The following is a 17,746-nucleotide window of genomic DNA, read 5'->3' as shown; positions in this document are numbered from 1 at the left end:
GCTTTGGGACCTCTGATGGTCAACATTTGGCCTCCTTCGTGATCACATTCGATGATGCTGCGAACGTGGGTTCAATTTTATCGATTTAATCGATTACTGTCAAGTTGATTTGTCTATTGACAAATTACTGTCATTTGACAAATCAACTTGGCAGTAATCGATTACTAAATACACACATCAACTTGACAGTAATCGATTATTAAATAGACAAATCAACTTGACAGTAATCGATTATTAAATAGACAAATTAACTTGACAGTAATCGTTTATTAAATAGACAAATCAACTTGACAGTAATCGATTATTAAATAGACAAATCAACTTGACAGTGATGGATTACAAAACAGAACATCAACTTGACAGTAATCGATTATTAAATATACAAATCAACTTGAGAGTGGTGGATTATAAAATAGACACATCAACTTGACAGTAATCGATTATGAAATAGACAAATCAACTTGACAATATTGGATTATAAAATAGACACATCAACATGACAGTAATCGATTATTAAATAGACAAATCAACTTGACAGTATTGGATTATAAAATAGACACACCAACTTGACAGTAATCGATTCTTAAAAAGACAAATCAACTTGACTGTATTGGATTATAAAATAGACACACCAACTTGACAGTAATCGATTCTTAAATAGACAAATCAACTTGACAGTATTGGATTATAAATAGACAAATCAACTTGACAGTAATAGATTATTAAATAGACAAATCAACTTGACAATGATGGATTATAAAATAGACACATCAACTTGACAGTAATCGATTCTTAAACAGACAAATCAACTTGACAGTATTGGATTATTAAGTAGACAAATCAACTTGACAGTGATGGATTATCAAATAGACACATCAACTTGACAGTAGTAGATTATTAAAGACAAATCAACTTGACAGTGATGGATTATAAAATAGACACATCAACTTGACAGTATTCGATTATTAAATAGACAAATCAACTTGACAGTGATGGATTATAAAATAGACACATGAATTTGACAGTAATCGATTAATTAAATAGACAAAACAACTTGACAGTATTGGATTATAAAATAGACACATCAATTTGACAGTAATCGATTATTAAATGGACAAATCAACTTGACAGTATTGGATTATAAAATAGACATCAACTTGACAGTAATCGATTATTAAATAGACAAATCAACTTGACAGTATTGGATTATAAAATAGACACATCAACTTGACAGTATTGGATTATAAAATAGACAAATCAACTTGACAGTACTGGATTATAAAATAGACACATCAACTTGACAGTAATCGATTATTAAATAGACACATCAACTTGACAGTATTGGATTATAAAATAGACACATCAACTTGACAGTAATCGATTATAAAATAGACAAATCAACTTGACATTATTGGATTATAAAATAGACAAATCAACTTGACAGTAATCGATTATTAAATAGACAAATCAACTTGACTGTATTGGATTATATAATAATAATAACCACCTTTAGAGGCCATTTTTCCCCGCAAGCGGGGGTTGGCCTTTTTCGGGAACCGTGGTTGTTGTTGTTTTTTGATCCCCTTATAAAATTATATTATTATATTAAAATTATATTATTATATAAAATAAAAATAAAAATAATATATTTATATAATTAAAATTAAATTAAATATAAAAATTAAATTAAAATTAAAAAATATTATATTATTAAATCCTTATAAAAATCCTTATAAAAAATAATAATAAAGATCCTTATAAAATTAAAATTATAAAATTATATTATAAAAAAGACGAGGATTATAAAAGACAAATCAACTTGACAGTAATCGATTATTAAATAGACAAATCAACTTGACAGTATTGGATTATAAAATAGACACATCAACTTGACAGTAATCGATTATTAAATAGACAAATCAACTTGACAGTACTGGATTATAAAATAGACACATCAACTTGACAGTAATCGATTATTAAATAGACACATCAACTTGACAGTATTGGAATATAAAATAGACACATCAACTTGACAGTAATCGATTATTAAATAGACAAATCAACTTGACTGTATTGGAATATAAAATAGACACATCAACTTGACAGTAATCGATTAATTATTAAATAGACAAATCAACTTGACTGTATTGGATTATAAATAGACACATCAACTTGACTGTATTGGATTATAAAATAGACACATCAACTTGACAGTAATCGATTATTAAATAGACACATCAACTTGACAGTATTGGATTATAAAATAGACACATCAACTTGACAGTAATCGATTATTAAATAGACAAATCAACTTGACTGTATTGGATTATAAATAGACAAATCAACTTGACTGTATTGGATTATAAATAGACACATCAACTTGACAGTATTGGATTATAAAATAGACACATCAACTTGACAGTAATCGATTATTAAATAGACAAATCAACTTGACTGTATTGGATTATAAAATAGACAAATCAACTTGACAGTAATCGATTATTAAATAGACACATCAACTTGACAGTAATCGATTATTAAATAGACAAATCAACTTGACAGTATTTGATTATAAAATAGACAAATCAACTTGACAGTAATCGATTATTAAATAGACAAATCAACTTGACAGTATTGGATTATAAAACAGACACATCAACTTGACAGTAATCGATTATTAAATAGACAAATCAACTTGACTGTATTGGATTATTAAATAGACAAATCAACTTGACTGTATTGGATTATTAAATAGACAAATCAACTTGACAGTATTGGATTATAAAATTGACAAATCAACTTGACAGTATTGGATTATTAAATAGACACATCAACTTGACAGTAATCGATTATTAAATAGACAAATCAACTTGACAGTATTGGATTATAAAATAGACAAATCAACTTGACAGTAATCGATTATTAAATAGACAAATCAACTTGACAGTATTGGATTATAAAATAGACAAATCAACTTTACAGTATTGGATTATAAAATAGACAAATCAACTTGACAGTAATCGATTATTAAATAGACACATCAACTTGACAGTAATCGATTCTTAAATAGAGAAATCAACATGACAGTAATCGATTATTAAATAGACAAATCAACTTGACAGTATTGGATTATAAAATAGACACGTCAACTTGACAGTAATCGATTATTAAATAGACAAATCAATTTGACAGTATTGGATTATAAAATAGACACATCAACATGACAGTAATCGATTCTTAAATAGAGAAATCAACATGACAGTAATCGATTATTAAATAGACAAATCAACTTGACAGTATTGGATTATAAAATAGACATCAACTTGACAGTGATCGATTATTAATAATCCCCAAATCTCATCTCCCCAAACCATCAACCTGGATTTGGCAGGTGGAATGCAGTTTATCTGCATTGAACTGGATTCACATTATGCCACGAAACACATCAAATGTAACGATTTCATATCCATCATTATTAATACTAGGGCATGCCCGTACTATATATAAGCTAGGACGTGCCCGTACGTGGGTGCCCGTTCCTTGCCAAAAAAAAAAAAAAAAAAAATTTTGTGTAGGGGTGTGTGTGTGTAAACATCCTAGGGCGTGCCCGTACGTGGGTGCAAAAAAACATGCGTGCAAACAACAACAACAAAAAAAAACTTTGAAACCACGTGGCAGTAACGACCACAGAACCCCCCCCCTCTATTTACATGAATGGTTTGGTCCATTCGCAACGACCACAGAACCCCCCCCTCTATTTACATGAAATGGTTTGGTCCAAAGCGAACGGCTTGCGGTGTTTGGTAAAGAAATCGCCATAGCTCGGTAACTACTTGTCCGATTAATTTCAAACCTTGAAAAGGCACATCCTCGGGTCCCCAGCAATATACCTGGCAAGTTTCAAGTATATCGGACCGGTAGTTGTCGAGAAACAGCGGTCACAGACAAACATACACACATACACACATACAAACACACATACACACATACACACAGAGATTAATGGAATTATAGATAGATAGATAAATCGATTGCTGTGAAGTCATCGTTACGATGGTGCTAAAACTACAATATGTCCAAATAACCTGGACGTGAATTCATTATAAAAAGAGCAATTTGTTAATTCATTATGAAGAAGTTTTAAAGTTTGATGGAGAAAACGAAAGCTGAAGGATGTTTGTTCGTGGCTCGTGCATCCAGCAGCTTAAACTTATGGAGGAGCGATGAAAAGTTTGGATCGTAACCGGATTCGCACAGCCTGGATGGAAGAACGTCATCTCGGGATGGGTTTCAACCGTTATTGCCTTAGGATGGAATTCCTGCAGGAAAGCCGCAGCGAGTATCGTGTCATGTTCGAGTTCACCCCACCCACCCAAGATCCCACTTGCCCCCCTCCCAACCCCAAAAGTCCCCATGTTCGCCACGTAGGCGGTGGTCTGGTCTGCATGGGCTCACCACGTCCACGGAAATTATGCAGGAATGTGGACACGTGCTCAACGGGAGCCCGGCCCCGAGCCCGTCCTTCCCTTCCTTCCCCGGGAACGAGCCGCCGTCTCCTTCTGCATCGCGACTCCATCTCCGCATTGACACCATGTGCACCCTCGTCGTGCTGCTCTCGGCGCTTTTACTCGCAGACCGTTGGGTCGTGCCGGCTCGGGCCGCGGACACCGTGGAGATCGACACGAGAGAGGCGCCTCCGCGATGCCCACGGCGAGTCACGAACGGGGACTTCGTGCGTTTCCACTACAATGGGACCCTTCCCGATGGGACTCCTTTCGAATCAAGGTGAGCGGGGCGCGCGCTCCCACCTGCGGCCCCAGGTATGCTCGCGACTCCTTCTCAAGCACATAATACTTGCTAAATACGAGTCGAGTTCTTCGTCGACTTCGGAACAATTGATTTTGTAATTCGTTCGTTCTTCCTGCTCCAAAATAAAGGAAAAGAAGAACGACACTTGTTCCGCTGGAAACTTTCACACGGGTCGTGGCGAAAGGGTTAAAACGACGTGCGTGGTACGAGGCTCGGGTGACATGAAATGACCAAGCGTTAACTTTAACTTTGTTTGAGATGACATTTGTTCGACTAGAGGTAGGAAAGTATACTTTGGAATTCGTTCCACAGAACTCATGGATTCTCACACACAGATCGGGGAAATTGTGACGTCGTCGAATGATGGAACAACTTGTAACAAAATGGAGGAACTTCGTCGTTGCCAAAAGTTTGCAAAATTTTTTTTTCCTCGTGCAAGTGTTATTCCAACAAAATATAACATTGCAAAGGAACAAAAAGAGAAATGTTCCTTAAATCCTCGGTCATTGTATTGTGCAAGTAAATAATTAATTGTTCTGCTACCATGATAACTTAATTATAACTCGCTGAGATTCAGCATTCCGAGTTGATTTACAAATCTGTTGCCTTGCGGGAGCTGAGATTTCCTGCGTAAATGACGTCATGAAATAACGTTTTTGAAACTTCGTAAAACGGAACTGCGGCGAGACGCTGCTACGTCATGGACACGTCCACATTTAGACTCCTTCTTCTTCACAAAAAAAATGACCTTTTTTTTTTGTGAAATATTTTCTCATATATCATTATCAATTAAGTTAATGTGGTGTGGCTTATAGCTCCTTCTTCACAAAAAAAAAATTCTCTTTTTTTTGGAAATATTTTCTCATATATCATTAATACTAGCCGAAACCCGTGGAACATCCACGGAAGGGAGGATGTGGTGTATGGATAGAGTGTACCATTATGGATGGCATAGGGGAGCGCTCATGGGATCTTCTTCTTCCGTTAAGCTCCAATTTTTTCTCTTTAAGTTAAGTCCAATCAGTCCTCTCTGCTCGAAGTGCTCAGGCCATGCCTTCCCGCTCTCATACTTTTTTTTCCGTTCGGTGTAGAAAGAGATTGACATATCGTTCATCTGTTCAGCTCGTTATCTTTAAGCTTCCTTACGTCTCGCCACCTGCTACACCTCTCTGAGTCACGAGGATTTATGCAACGCACCCCGAGTATCGCAACGTCATTCCATTTAACTTTATTAAAATGACGATAAAGACGTTTCCTTATATATCCTAATTTAAAATGTTCAAGGGAATAAAAAGACCATTTGGTTCACACCACCCATGTTCACACCACTCGACTGTCCAATCAGCGGACGGCTCGCTTCGCCTTCGCCCAGCAGACGCCAATACGATGGCGTCGTAAGATGGCGTCGTATCGGCAGTTAATTGGATGCTTTTGGGCCCAACGTCGGCTAATTCAGATTTTTTGAGTATGGCTGTACGTGATAAACAAAGAGCGCGGTTCGTAGATCGTAAATCCATGAGTGCCGTGGGCATCGGGTCACTGGGTGCGGCGTAAAAGGGATAACAAAGTCGAGTCCTTACGGTATTATTATATAGATGAAAATATGCATTGCGTAGAGTGAGAGCTTCGTCGACAATGGTCAGTCGAAAGATATATGAACCACCTCATGAGGTACCACCAGCTACACTACCTTAGTCACTACACCCAACAAATTAAAACACAGCAAGGCCAAGAGATGAAGTAAACATTAAAAACAATACCTATTATAATTAAATAAAAACTCAACATCAGAGAATGTGGGATTCTAGTGTATATAAAACGTTTGACGTCACCGGAAATAGATATATCGCCATACTGCGAATAAGATCACGTGAGCAAGATGGCAGATCATGGAAGGGACATTTGAAATGACAACATGAAATTTTGTTCCCAAGGGAATGGAGAATGACAGTGAAATTTTGAATGGATTTACATATACGTGCAATTGCCATAGAGGTTCGCTTACGAAGCTCTCTATCAATTAAGTTAACGTGGTGTGGCTGAGAGCACGCGGGCGAAATTGGACAAATAATGTCAAATGTCTTTGTACGTAGTCTAAATAGATCATTTTTTTTACTTATCTTTCAAGCTGAATGAAAAACTTTTTGTCTCCTTATTCTTTCTTTTAAGAACTTGAATAAAGTACTCCGATGAAATAAAACGTAAACTCTGCAGGAGGGAGTTTGAGTTTGCAGTGGCAACAAAATACACTACTGACAATAAGTTAGGGATATTGGCAGGTTCTTCGGTGTGGTTGATTTTGTGTATTAATTATGTTGAAAAAAGTTGTTGGTCCTAATTCTATGGTTATTAATGAGTGTGAAAAAACACAGCATTCTTGATTTCAATACCCTAATCCTAACCCCGATAAAAAAAATAAACTCACTCGCACAATATCCTTAACTTATTGTGAGTAGTGTATGTCACGTGTAAACTAAGTTATGGTGAATGAATGTCCCACCAACTTGACCCATTTTAAGGTCTAAAAACTGTCCTGCCATTTTTGAAAAAAATTACATTGCTGGATGATGAACAATTCCTGTAAGAGACCGATGGCTGTTTCCGCAGATGCTCGGGAATAAATCAAGTCTCTGGCACTATTGTCCCTAAAGATTATTTTATCCAATCACAGAGCAGATGTTCATGCAATCTCAGTCCTTTCAAATTCTGTTTGTTTAGCCTTCAGTTAATGAAATATGAAGGCTTAGGGTTAGTGTAACTAAGTTAATGAAAATGAAAGAATATTTTCTCAACCGACACAGAAATAAGAAGGACTGTGATTGGGCAAAATGATTGGACAAACATCTATGGGAAGCGTGCTGCCGAAGTCCATCTGCATGTGCAGTGACAGTAGTCTCAGTCTTCCTGTAAACCCAACATCATATCCGTTACAGTATATTTTTGCTGCAGCAATGCATGCTCCACATCCATAAATTAAATCCATACTATATCCAGCCCTGGTGGTGTAATGGCTAGTGTCCGCTCTGAGTCTCGGATTCTGTCCGAGAGTCTGGTCAGTGGATCGAATTCTGTCCGAACCCCACCAAATCATACCAGAGACTTGTAAAATAGTAAGTGCTGCTTCCTTGCTTGACAGTCAGCATTTATAAAGGATAGAGCATGGACAAACAGCCATATGTTGGCAATAACATCATGGCTTCCTCCTGCGTCTAACTTCCTTGTAAGAAAACTCATATCATTTGTGCAGTGCATATGTATACCTAAGGAGTTATATCAGTCCGACAGGATGGTGCAGAGGCAGCAAGCACACATGACTTTGGCCTGTCTTTTTTGGCTTCAATTCCTGACCCGAATATAAACTGTCAAATTGGTGTTTTGCAGACAGATCATTGCATCACAAGGTATGGTGTCCACTTAGATGGATGTGAATCTGGGTGTCCCATCTGCAAGCATTAGTTGGTCGACATTATCGAGGGGACTTTTTTTTGAAGAGATGGAGAGTTATTGCCATCACCCTGAAGGAAATTGTAAATTCTTGGTATCTTCAGTCGACCGTCAGGCCTGGCTAGCTGGTTTGTGATAAGTCTTGGGCGAAAAATGTTCCTCGGTCAACACCACAAAAATGTGGGAAGAATTGTGGCCGTTAAAGTACAAGTAGTAAATATATCGAAATGACAATGGTGGAGTTTGGTTCATTAACCCGAATGATAAATGGTGAATTCTCGATAATTCAAGGCAAAGAGATGCATTATGAAGATCGTTTGAGTTGGTGAGAATTATTCTTTATTTATGTAATATTAAATTATCTCATCTCATCTCCCCAAACGATCACCCTGGATTTGGCAGGTGGAATGGAGTTTATCTGCCGTGAACTGGATTCACATTATGCCACGAAACACATCAAATGTAACCATTTCATATCCATAACCATTCAAATACTGTACAGTGTAGTATACAGGCTGCCTTCTATCTCAGTTGGAACCCCAACCATGGCAAAGTAACACCAGATTGGTTGACTCACCTTGCCATCCTTTCAAGGTCGGCATAATGAGTACCACATGACTGAGATCAATAACAGTTGATATGGAGCTAGCAGCGGTGCCGCCTCCCTTCCCTACCCAAGTGTTAGAAGCCACTGAGAGATTGGGGTAACATTGCTGAAAACTTCCTGTCTATTTACAGGCATCATCAAACCGTTTTGATGAAAGATGGGGGCAAAATCTGGATTGAATGAGGTGCTGGCCTTAAAGGGGTGGGTTGATGCCTTGGAGGGACGGGAATTGGCTTTCCAGGCCAAATCAATGTCGAAAACTACGAGGTCAAAATCCGAGCTGATCACATCACACACACACACACACACACACACACACACACACACACACACACACACACACACACACACACACACACACACACACACACACACACACACACACACACGTGGCTAGAAAGCACATTTTTGGAACTTTTTGAACTCCTTTACAAGAGTACTGCATTGCTAACAACCACTTTGGGATAAAAATGCAAGGACTAATTAACACTTTTTAGATACATATGAATAATGGACACGCTTAAAGTGTTCCCAATAAATATCCAACACTCTAGCCTCGTGAAGATGTTCCCAGAATCGAAGTACAGTACAGACATTGGCATGGAATGGAATGAGCAGTTGAGATCATTAGTCAGACAAAATGATCTCCAAACAATGTTACCATCACTATGTACCAATGCTAACCACAGCAAGAATGATACAACATTGACTTATTATAATTCCCCCCGAGATCCCTTGGCCAACCCTTCCTTTGTCCAAAATATTGAATCTGCCTGTGTCATCGGCATGTGGATATGATCCTATTTTCCTATTTTGTTTCATCCCAACAAGAGCTCAGATAACTGTATTAGTGCTTTACATCTGATGCATGTTCTTCATTATCCAAACGCTGTTTGAAAAAAATAGGGATATTGTAATCGGCTCCTTCTGTCCGTATATCCGTCCTCAGACGGTTGTGCAGAAATTCACCAAACTTCGTAGATATGCTCACCACATGGCAAGAAGGCACAAGAGCAGTATCATTTTGGCTCCGTCTCCTGCGGTGGGGTAAAAATGTCAAATACCGAAAAATGCAAACGCAGGCACATTTTAAAACATTTTGAAATGAAACTTTGTGTATGTAACCAACATTAGGGGATGCATGAAATATGGAAGAAATTTTTAGATTTGACTGCCGCGTTCATACCCTAAGAGGTGGGGAGTTAGAGTCAAAGGGGTCAAAATGAAAAAAAATTAAACTCAAAAATTGATATTGGGTTGGTAACATTTTTTCCCATTATTGGTGGAACCTTTTACCATTTTTCAACTTTGTTTTCGGTGGGAAACATGGCGATTTGCGATTTGATTGTGCATTCAACTTCACTCTCGTTATTTTTGGATGGCATATCATCTTTACCTTTTTATGGGAATGTATAGTCTCTTCAGAAAGTATTCACACCCCTTGACTTTTTCACATTTTGTTGTGTTACAGCCTGAATTTAAAATGGATTAACTTGACTTTTCTGTCACTGATCTACACAATATCTCATAATGTCAAACTGCAATTTTCTTTGATTAATCTTTACATAGTATTTAAAAACAAAATACAGAAATATCTTATTTACATAAGTATGCAACCCCCTGAGTCAATACTTGGTCAAAGTACCTTTGCGGCGATTACAGTTTTGAATCTTCTTGGGTATGTCTTATCAGTTTTGCACATCTGAATTTGGGGATTTTATCCCATTCCTGCTTGCATATTTGCTCAAGCTCTGTCAAGTTGAATGGGGAGGGTCAGTGAGCAGCAATTTTCAAGTCTTTACACAGATTATCAATGGGATTCAAGTCTGGGCTTTCGCTGGGCCATTCAAAGAGGTTCATGTTCTTGTTCTGAAGCCATACCAGTGTTGCTTTGGCTGTATGCCTGGGGACAATGTCCTGTTGGAACGTAAATCTTTGCTGCTGTCTAAGGCCTTTTGCATTCTGAAGCAGGTTCTCGTCAATAATTTGCCTGTATTTGGCTCCATTCATTGTTCCCTCTATCTTTTCAAGTCTCCTAGTCCCTGCCTCTGAAAAGCATCTCCATAGCATGATGCTACCACCACCGTGCTTCACAGTAGGGATGGTGTTAGATGGGTGATGAGCTGTGCTCGGTTTTCCGCCAGATGTAGTGCTTTGCATTCAGGCTCAAGAGTCAATTTTCGTCTCATCAGGCCACAAAATATTTTGCCTCATGCTCTCAGAATCAACTCCAGGCATGCTGACATGTGCCTTTTTGTCAGGAGTGGCTTCCATCAGGCCACTCTCCCATGAAGCCTAAATTTGTGAAGTGCTGCAGAGACTGTTGTCCCTCCGCCAGGTTCTCCCATCTCAGCCAAGGAACTCTGTAATTCTGTCAGAGTGGTCATTGGATTCTTGGTCACCTCCCTGGCCAAGGCACTTCTTGCCCGGTTGCTCAGTCTGATTGGAGATTGGACGGTCAGCTCTAGGAAGAGTCTGGGTAGTTCCATATTCTTTCAATTTCCTAATGATGGATGTGCTCTTGGGAACTTTCAACACTAGAAATTGTTTTATAGTCTTCCCCAGATCTATGCCTCCTCACAATTCTATCTCTGAGTTCTACGGACAGTTCCTTGGACTTCATGGTAGAGTTTCTGCTCTGACATGCACCATCAACTGTGGGACCTTATATAGAAAGGTGTGTTTCTTTCCAAATTATGTTCAATCAATTCAATCGGCCACAGGTGAACTCCAATAAAGTTGTAGAGACATCTCAAGGATGATCAAAGGAAATTGGATGTACCTGAGCTCAATTTGGAGTGTCACAGCAAAGGGGTTGAATACTTGTTGACTCCAGACATTTCAGCTTTTCATTTTTAATTAATTTGTAAAAATTCTAAATAATAATTTCCACTTTGACGTTATGGGATATTCTGTGTAGATCAGTGACAAAACATGTAAATTTAATCCATTTTACATTCAGTCTGTAACACAACAAAATGTGAAAAAGTCAAGGGGTGTGAATACTTTCTGATGGCATTGTATAGCAAAATGGAGGTCTAAGGGTATGTAAAGTTAACAAGTAATATGCTTTTCCATTTCATTTCATTTCATTTCATGCTCATTCCATTTCATATTCCTTCAAGTTCCTTAGAGAGAATGACTGACAACAATGCTGCGCAGTCTTGATAATATACCGTCGAAGTGCCGTTCTAGTTTTTCCTGGGGCTATATACAACACATACATTAGGGCTGCCTGGATAGCATAGAGGTATGCACACTCGTCTTTGACCTGCTTAGGCAAGGTTTGAATCTTGGTCCAGCTATAACCAACCATCCTGGTGGTATAAGCAGCTGGAGTAATGCATCAATGTGTGTGACATCCTTCTGAAAGATATTAAGCTGGAGGAATGTCTGCCAGCACTGACCATTGGTGGATGTTAAAGATCCCACAGCCAGGGTCTGTCACATAGAGTAGGCGAGTTATCACCGACATCCTGAACAAACTTCAAATTCCTACAACCTCTAGTAGAACATCAGGCCTGTTCCGCTGGTTTGTAAAAAGACGACGGGCCAAATACCTTCACCAGCCAATTCCACAAAAAGAGGAGAATAATTGGTGCTGTTAAATAAGTAGTAATAGAATAGTAGTAGTAGTTGTAGTAGTAATTATAGTAGTCGTCGTAGTTTATATCATATACCTTGTGCCAGAATAGTCTTTCCCTTTTCTTTCTTGTACAATGGATTCCAAAAGTATTCAAATTTACATTTTGAAAACCAAGACATCATATGATCAGCTCTGTAGCCGATTTAATGCCGGATCACAAAATGGAACAGGTTGTAAAAAAAACTTCAATGAGCACACGGCACGCAGAGTACTTCTTATAAGTATGAGCCTAACTATAGTCAAATTACAGCTCCGCCGAGGAAGTAGGAGAAATGTTTGATAACTATCAACATGTTTGAAACTCCTTCATTTCACATTACTAATTCTTTCCACAGTTACAGTGCAGGAGAAGCATATGGCATGTTTGTGGGGAAGGAACAAATGACCAAAGGCCTAGACCAAGGACTTCTGGAGATGTGTGTGAATGAACTGAGGCTGATCAAGATCCCTTCCCACCTGGCATATGGCAGTAAAGGTGTCGGTAGGTGATAAGCACATAAAAGTCATTATTTTGTTACGTAGCACGACTCTTCTTCAGTTGATAAACACAACCGAAAAATATTTTCGTGGTATTCTTCTCTTATAGCGGTGTTCACCATTTCTTCCTTCTCTTCCTCAAATCTCACACTGCAAAACCTTTAATTTCATGATTAATTTTTTATTACACTGTAAAGATTGGGAAAATATCTATATATCGAAAAATGATACATTTTATTTGGTGCGAGTTAAACAATCTTTTTTTCCTCATGCATCCCATGTATTGTCCCTCATGCATAGATGGAAAAATTCCAGCAGACTCTTCACTGCACTTCTCAGTGCAGCTGCTTGATGTGTGGAACCTGGAGGACAAGGTGCAGGTAGAATCGTACGACATACCGAAGCAATGTTCCAGGAAGGTGCAGAGCAGTGACTATGTCCGATATCACTACAACGGAACACTACTCGACGGAACTTCGTTTGACTCAAGGTTATTGCTCCAGCTATAATTACCCCGCACATGTGAAGCGAAAAGTGGGATTAAGTAATCGGTGCACTTCTGTCTGTCCGTCTACAAACATCAGGTTATGATCGAGGAATGATTTGATTTCAATTGAATGTTATATTTTGAATATGAATCGGAAATCGAACCTGTAGTTTAGCAGTACCCTGGCCTTGAATTGGATCCGATCACACATGTGCAGACAGTGAGATAATGTTTGTTTTACTCTGTCTGCCTGTCTAGCAGTCAAACAAAATTGAAAATCATTCCAATCAGAAAACTTACTGTTTTTAAGAACGTCATGAAGGACACGATGAACAGGCACGAATAACCAATGTAACGTGTTAAGATAGGGTCGTGCAATCGACACTGTGTCAACGGCAGTAAAATGGTGGTAAATTGCGGAATTAATTTCTTTGTATGACTTTTACAAACTTTATTTTATTTAAATTTAATTACACACTTGAACACTGTGGAACACAAATCGTCCGTTTTAATACTTCCAAGAACCTCCAGTTTTGCAGGACTTCAATGTGGGGTGGTGTAATATGGTATTTGGAACAGATAAGAGTGGTATTCGGAACTACTTCTTGACAACTTCAACAGCACTAAACTTTTGGATTTTCTTAACAATGTGTTATGTGGTCCTCCCGGTGACTACCTGGTCTCGGTGACCCCCGGACCGTGAGAGGAACTCCGCCAGAAAGATCTATGATTTATACGCTTTCGTAACGCAATCAATATGAACTCCAGTCAATAAGAAACCCCACACCAAGGATCCGGAGTAATCAATAATATATTCCCCCAAGGAATCAACAACCACCAACAATCAACAATCAATATTACAAAGATGGCCATCTTACATATGTATCCCCCCATTTCCCCACTCACGACCACTTGGGTCACTGTCCCTCACAATGTCTCTCTTCTCCGCACATGGGCGGTTGAACGAACCCTGGGCGGACGTGCTCCAAACGTGCACGTCTCGTACCGGGGACAGCTGCTGCAGCGCACACCTCCTTGCCAAGCAACGGGGCAAAACCAAGCGCGGCTTGCAATGCGCGCGAGGCCCAAGGTGCGACCCGTACGCGTCCTTGTAGACGGTGAGGCAAACTGTGCCGGACGCTTGGTTCCGTGCACGAACCCACGGTGACTTGACGTGTAAATGGGTAATTACCCCGCCCAGGTAACTCCTCCCGCCAGACGGGCTTTCAAACGCAGCGTTTCCCCATGCTGCTCAATATCGATACCGCTCGCGCTGGGCGAGGAAGAAGAAGATCGCCGCTTCTCCCGGACCTCGTGTCTTTTCTTCTTCCGTTTGCGGTCTCCTTTTCCCCAGAAGGGCTCCTGACCCTTTAATCACAACAACCTTTAATCGACTACACATTAATAAGCAAAGACCTGAATAGTACTTCACATAAATCCGTAACACTCCCCCCCTTCAATAAAGAAAGTTTGAACCCAGCGAAAACTTTCTTTGCCGGCCAACTTGGATAAACAAACCAGATAACTCACACCCCCAAATCATCAGTTCCCCCCGGGCACAATTATCACTTAAAAATAAAGCAACAAAATTTCACCAAAACCCCTAGATTAATTCACTCTGGACCAAGCGTCCACCACCTCTAGTTTCTCTTGAATGACGGTTAAGAGGTGGTGACCAAAGCCCCAAAGTTAAACCTCTCGATAGCACTTTTTCGGGAGGCCCAGCTGAGTATTCCCTACAGGGACGCCTTAAGGAATGTGGAGTTCACGGTTAGTCCGGGGAGGAAAGTTCATTACATGGACGCCTTTAAGAACGTGGCGTTCACGGTTAGTCCGTGTAGGAGCCCCGGCTCGGCGGCTCCACCGTATATAGTGCTTCAACTTCTCCAGACTCCTAACAGTTACGGTGGGACCCCTTGTCCCAGCCGTTACCTGACTGGCGGTCTCCTTCTCGGCCAGTGCTCTGACATTCATTCTTTCGGGAGGTGCCGTAACTCTGGGAGCCTCCATAGTAATATCGGCTGCTGCCAACCCCAAAACTACCGCCAAGTTGTCCTCTTCTGCAGACCTCTCGACGTCTATGAAATGCCTTCCCTACTGTTATGGTCCGACCCTCCAAATCCTTACCATTCCAATTCTTCTCTGCCTCTCTGGCGTCTCTTGTGCTTGCAAACGTGACAAAGCCGAACCCTCTTGAGCGTTGCGTTTCCCTGTCTTTTACCACCCGCACTTCCACCAGCGGCCCATATCTGTTGAAGACAGAGGTCAGAACTTCTTCCTCTGTGTTGAAGTTCAGTCCCCCTACAAATAACTTGGAACTTTTGTCGCCATCCCGAGCTGGGGTGGTGTTATTTCCCCTGCGGGGCTCTTTATCCACCCTCGGGTTACCATAAATTTGCCCGCCGGCCAAATCATTCCCGATAATCACAGATACTCCCTCTACAGGAAGCGTGGCTTGTAAACCGACGGTGACCGGTCCTGACACCAAATCGGATTCCAAATGGATGACATGAAGTGGGGCACTAACACAGCCACCGATCCCTTGTAACCGAACACTATCACCAGTTGCGGTACTCTTTGACAATGGCAAAATGCCTTCAAGCATTAAGGATTGATGGGCTCCTGTGTCCCTCAAAACCCTAACCGGTCTTGGGTTAGTCAAGTCTCCCTTGAGTGAGACCAACCCCTCATAAATAAATGGTTGGTAACTCTTCTGTGGGCGATTTCTTACGCTTGCCATCGCATTCGGAGTGGTAATAGTCGGACTCCGTTCTGGGTTTTCCCTTTTCATGAGGTAACAACTGGACATCAAGTGTCCAGGTTTCTTGCAAAAAGCGCAAGTAGGCCCGGAGGAAAAACTCGTGGTCTGCCTCGGGGCCCCCGAAAAATAAGTTTGTCTTGGGCCCGTAGCCCCCTGATTTCGAACAGTTCGGGTATCAGCGTTGTCCCCATAATCATCTCGAGGCCGCCGCCATGTATTGTCGTTCTCCGCACCTGCTGTTCCACACCTCCCCTGCGGAGATCTAGGCGAGGAGTTAGGTTCGTGGACCCCTATCCGGTGTGTTAAGGCATAATCATCTGCCATGGTGGCTGCGTCCCACAACTTCGGTACTTTCTTTTCCTGGAGGTACACTTTGATGTCCTCGTGGACACACTGTTGAAATTCCTCCACCAGCATCAGGTCACGCAATGCTTCGAAGTCGTTCCCGACTCCTTTTGACTCACACCACCGATCAAACATGTTTTCTTTCACTCTAGCAAACTCCACATGGGTCTCACTCTCCCTCTTCCTGGCATTCCTGAATTTTTGCCGGTAAGCTTCCGGAACCAACTCATAGGCTTTGAGGATGTGCTTCTTCAATACCTCATAATCTGCACATTGGTCCATTGGTAGCGCCGAATAAATCTCTTGAGCTTTACCCACCAGCACACTTTGCACTAGTATGGTCCAGGCCTCCTCCGGCCAGTTTAACTGTCGAGCCACTTTCTCAAAGTGTGGAAAAAATTTAGCGACTTCCTTTTCACTGAAGGGTGGAACCAGCCTCACATGTCTGCCCACATCCCAGGTGTTCTGGCTAGGTGTCGACCCCATCAGCAAGGGTGGTACCTCTCCCCGTTCTCTCATTAAATCCAGCTCCTTGAATTTAATCTCTTGCTGAAGCGCCAGATCACGTTCCTTCAACTCCCTTTCGGCTTTTCTCTCCTCTGCTTCGAGTTCCCTGGCAGCTCTCCTCTCCTCTGCTTTTCTCCCTTCTAACCTTTCCTGGAGTTCTCGTTCCACTCTCCTTTCCTCTGCTTGTTTCTCTTCTCTCCTCTCTTCTGCTTTCCTTTCTTCTTCTGCTCTTTCCTTTGCTGCTTTCCTTTCTTCTTCTGCTAACCTTTCCTGGAGTTCTCGTTCCACTCTCCTTTCCTCTGCTCGTTTCTCTTCTCTCCTCTCTTCTGCTTTCCTTTCCTCTTCTTTGATCCGTTCCTGGCTCCGTAATTGCAACTCCAGTTTCCGGAGCTCAACGTCTTCTGGTTCTTCGGGTAGCCACTGCCAGGCTAACTCGTCCCATGTTCCTAATCCCACCATAGACTGTATCACCGTGGTCTGCAACTCTGCCTTCCTCAAATTAATTCGGACCTCCAAGTTAAAATGTTTGGCCAATTTCAAGAGGTCCGCTTTTAGTAACGCTCGGAACTGTGCCTCACTAGGTGTTACCGCAAAGTTCTGTGCAACAAACGCCATGGTGACTATCGTTAACACCTGTTAACCTTCACCCAAGACTTTACCACA

At 40.7% G+C, this 17,746-nt stretch overlaps 1 protein-coding gene across 1 annotated transcript in view; it reads left to right on the top strand.

Moving 5' to 3' along the window:
• Positions 1 to 4,403: 4,403 nt before the first annotated feature.
• The window catches only part of LOC137436872 (peptidyl-prolyl cis-trans isomerase FKBP9), a 30,889-nt gene continuing 17,546 nt past the window's right edge, over positions 4,404 to 17,746 (top strand). The window contains exons 1-3 of the mRNA XM_068131075.2: positions 4,404 to 4,785; positions 12,842 to 12,987; positions 13,284 to 13,473. Of these exons, the coding sequence (XP_067987176.1) occupies positions 4,472 to 4,785; positions 12,842 to 12,987; positions 13,284 to 13,473 (650 nt within the window). The 5' untranslated portion in view covers positions 4,404 to 4,471. The remainder of the gene's footprint in view (positions 4,786 to 12,841; positions 12,988 to 13,283; positions 13,474 to 17,746) is intronic.

Source organism: Myxine glutinosa, chromosome 1, assembly GCF_964187855.1.
Source record: "Myxine glutinosa chromosome 1, kmMyxGlut1.1, whole genome shotgun sequence".
Taxonomy (NCBI): domain Eukaryota; kingdom Metazoa; phylum Chordata; class Myxini; order Myxiniformes; family Myxinidae; genus Myxine; species Myxine glutinosa.
This window is presented reverse-complemented; position numbering and strand designations above follow the sequence as displayed.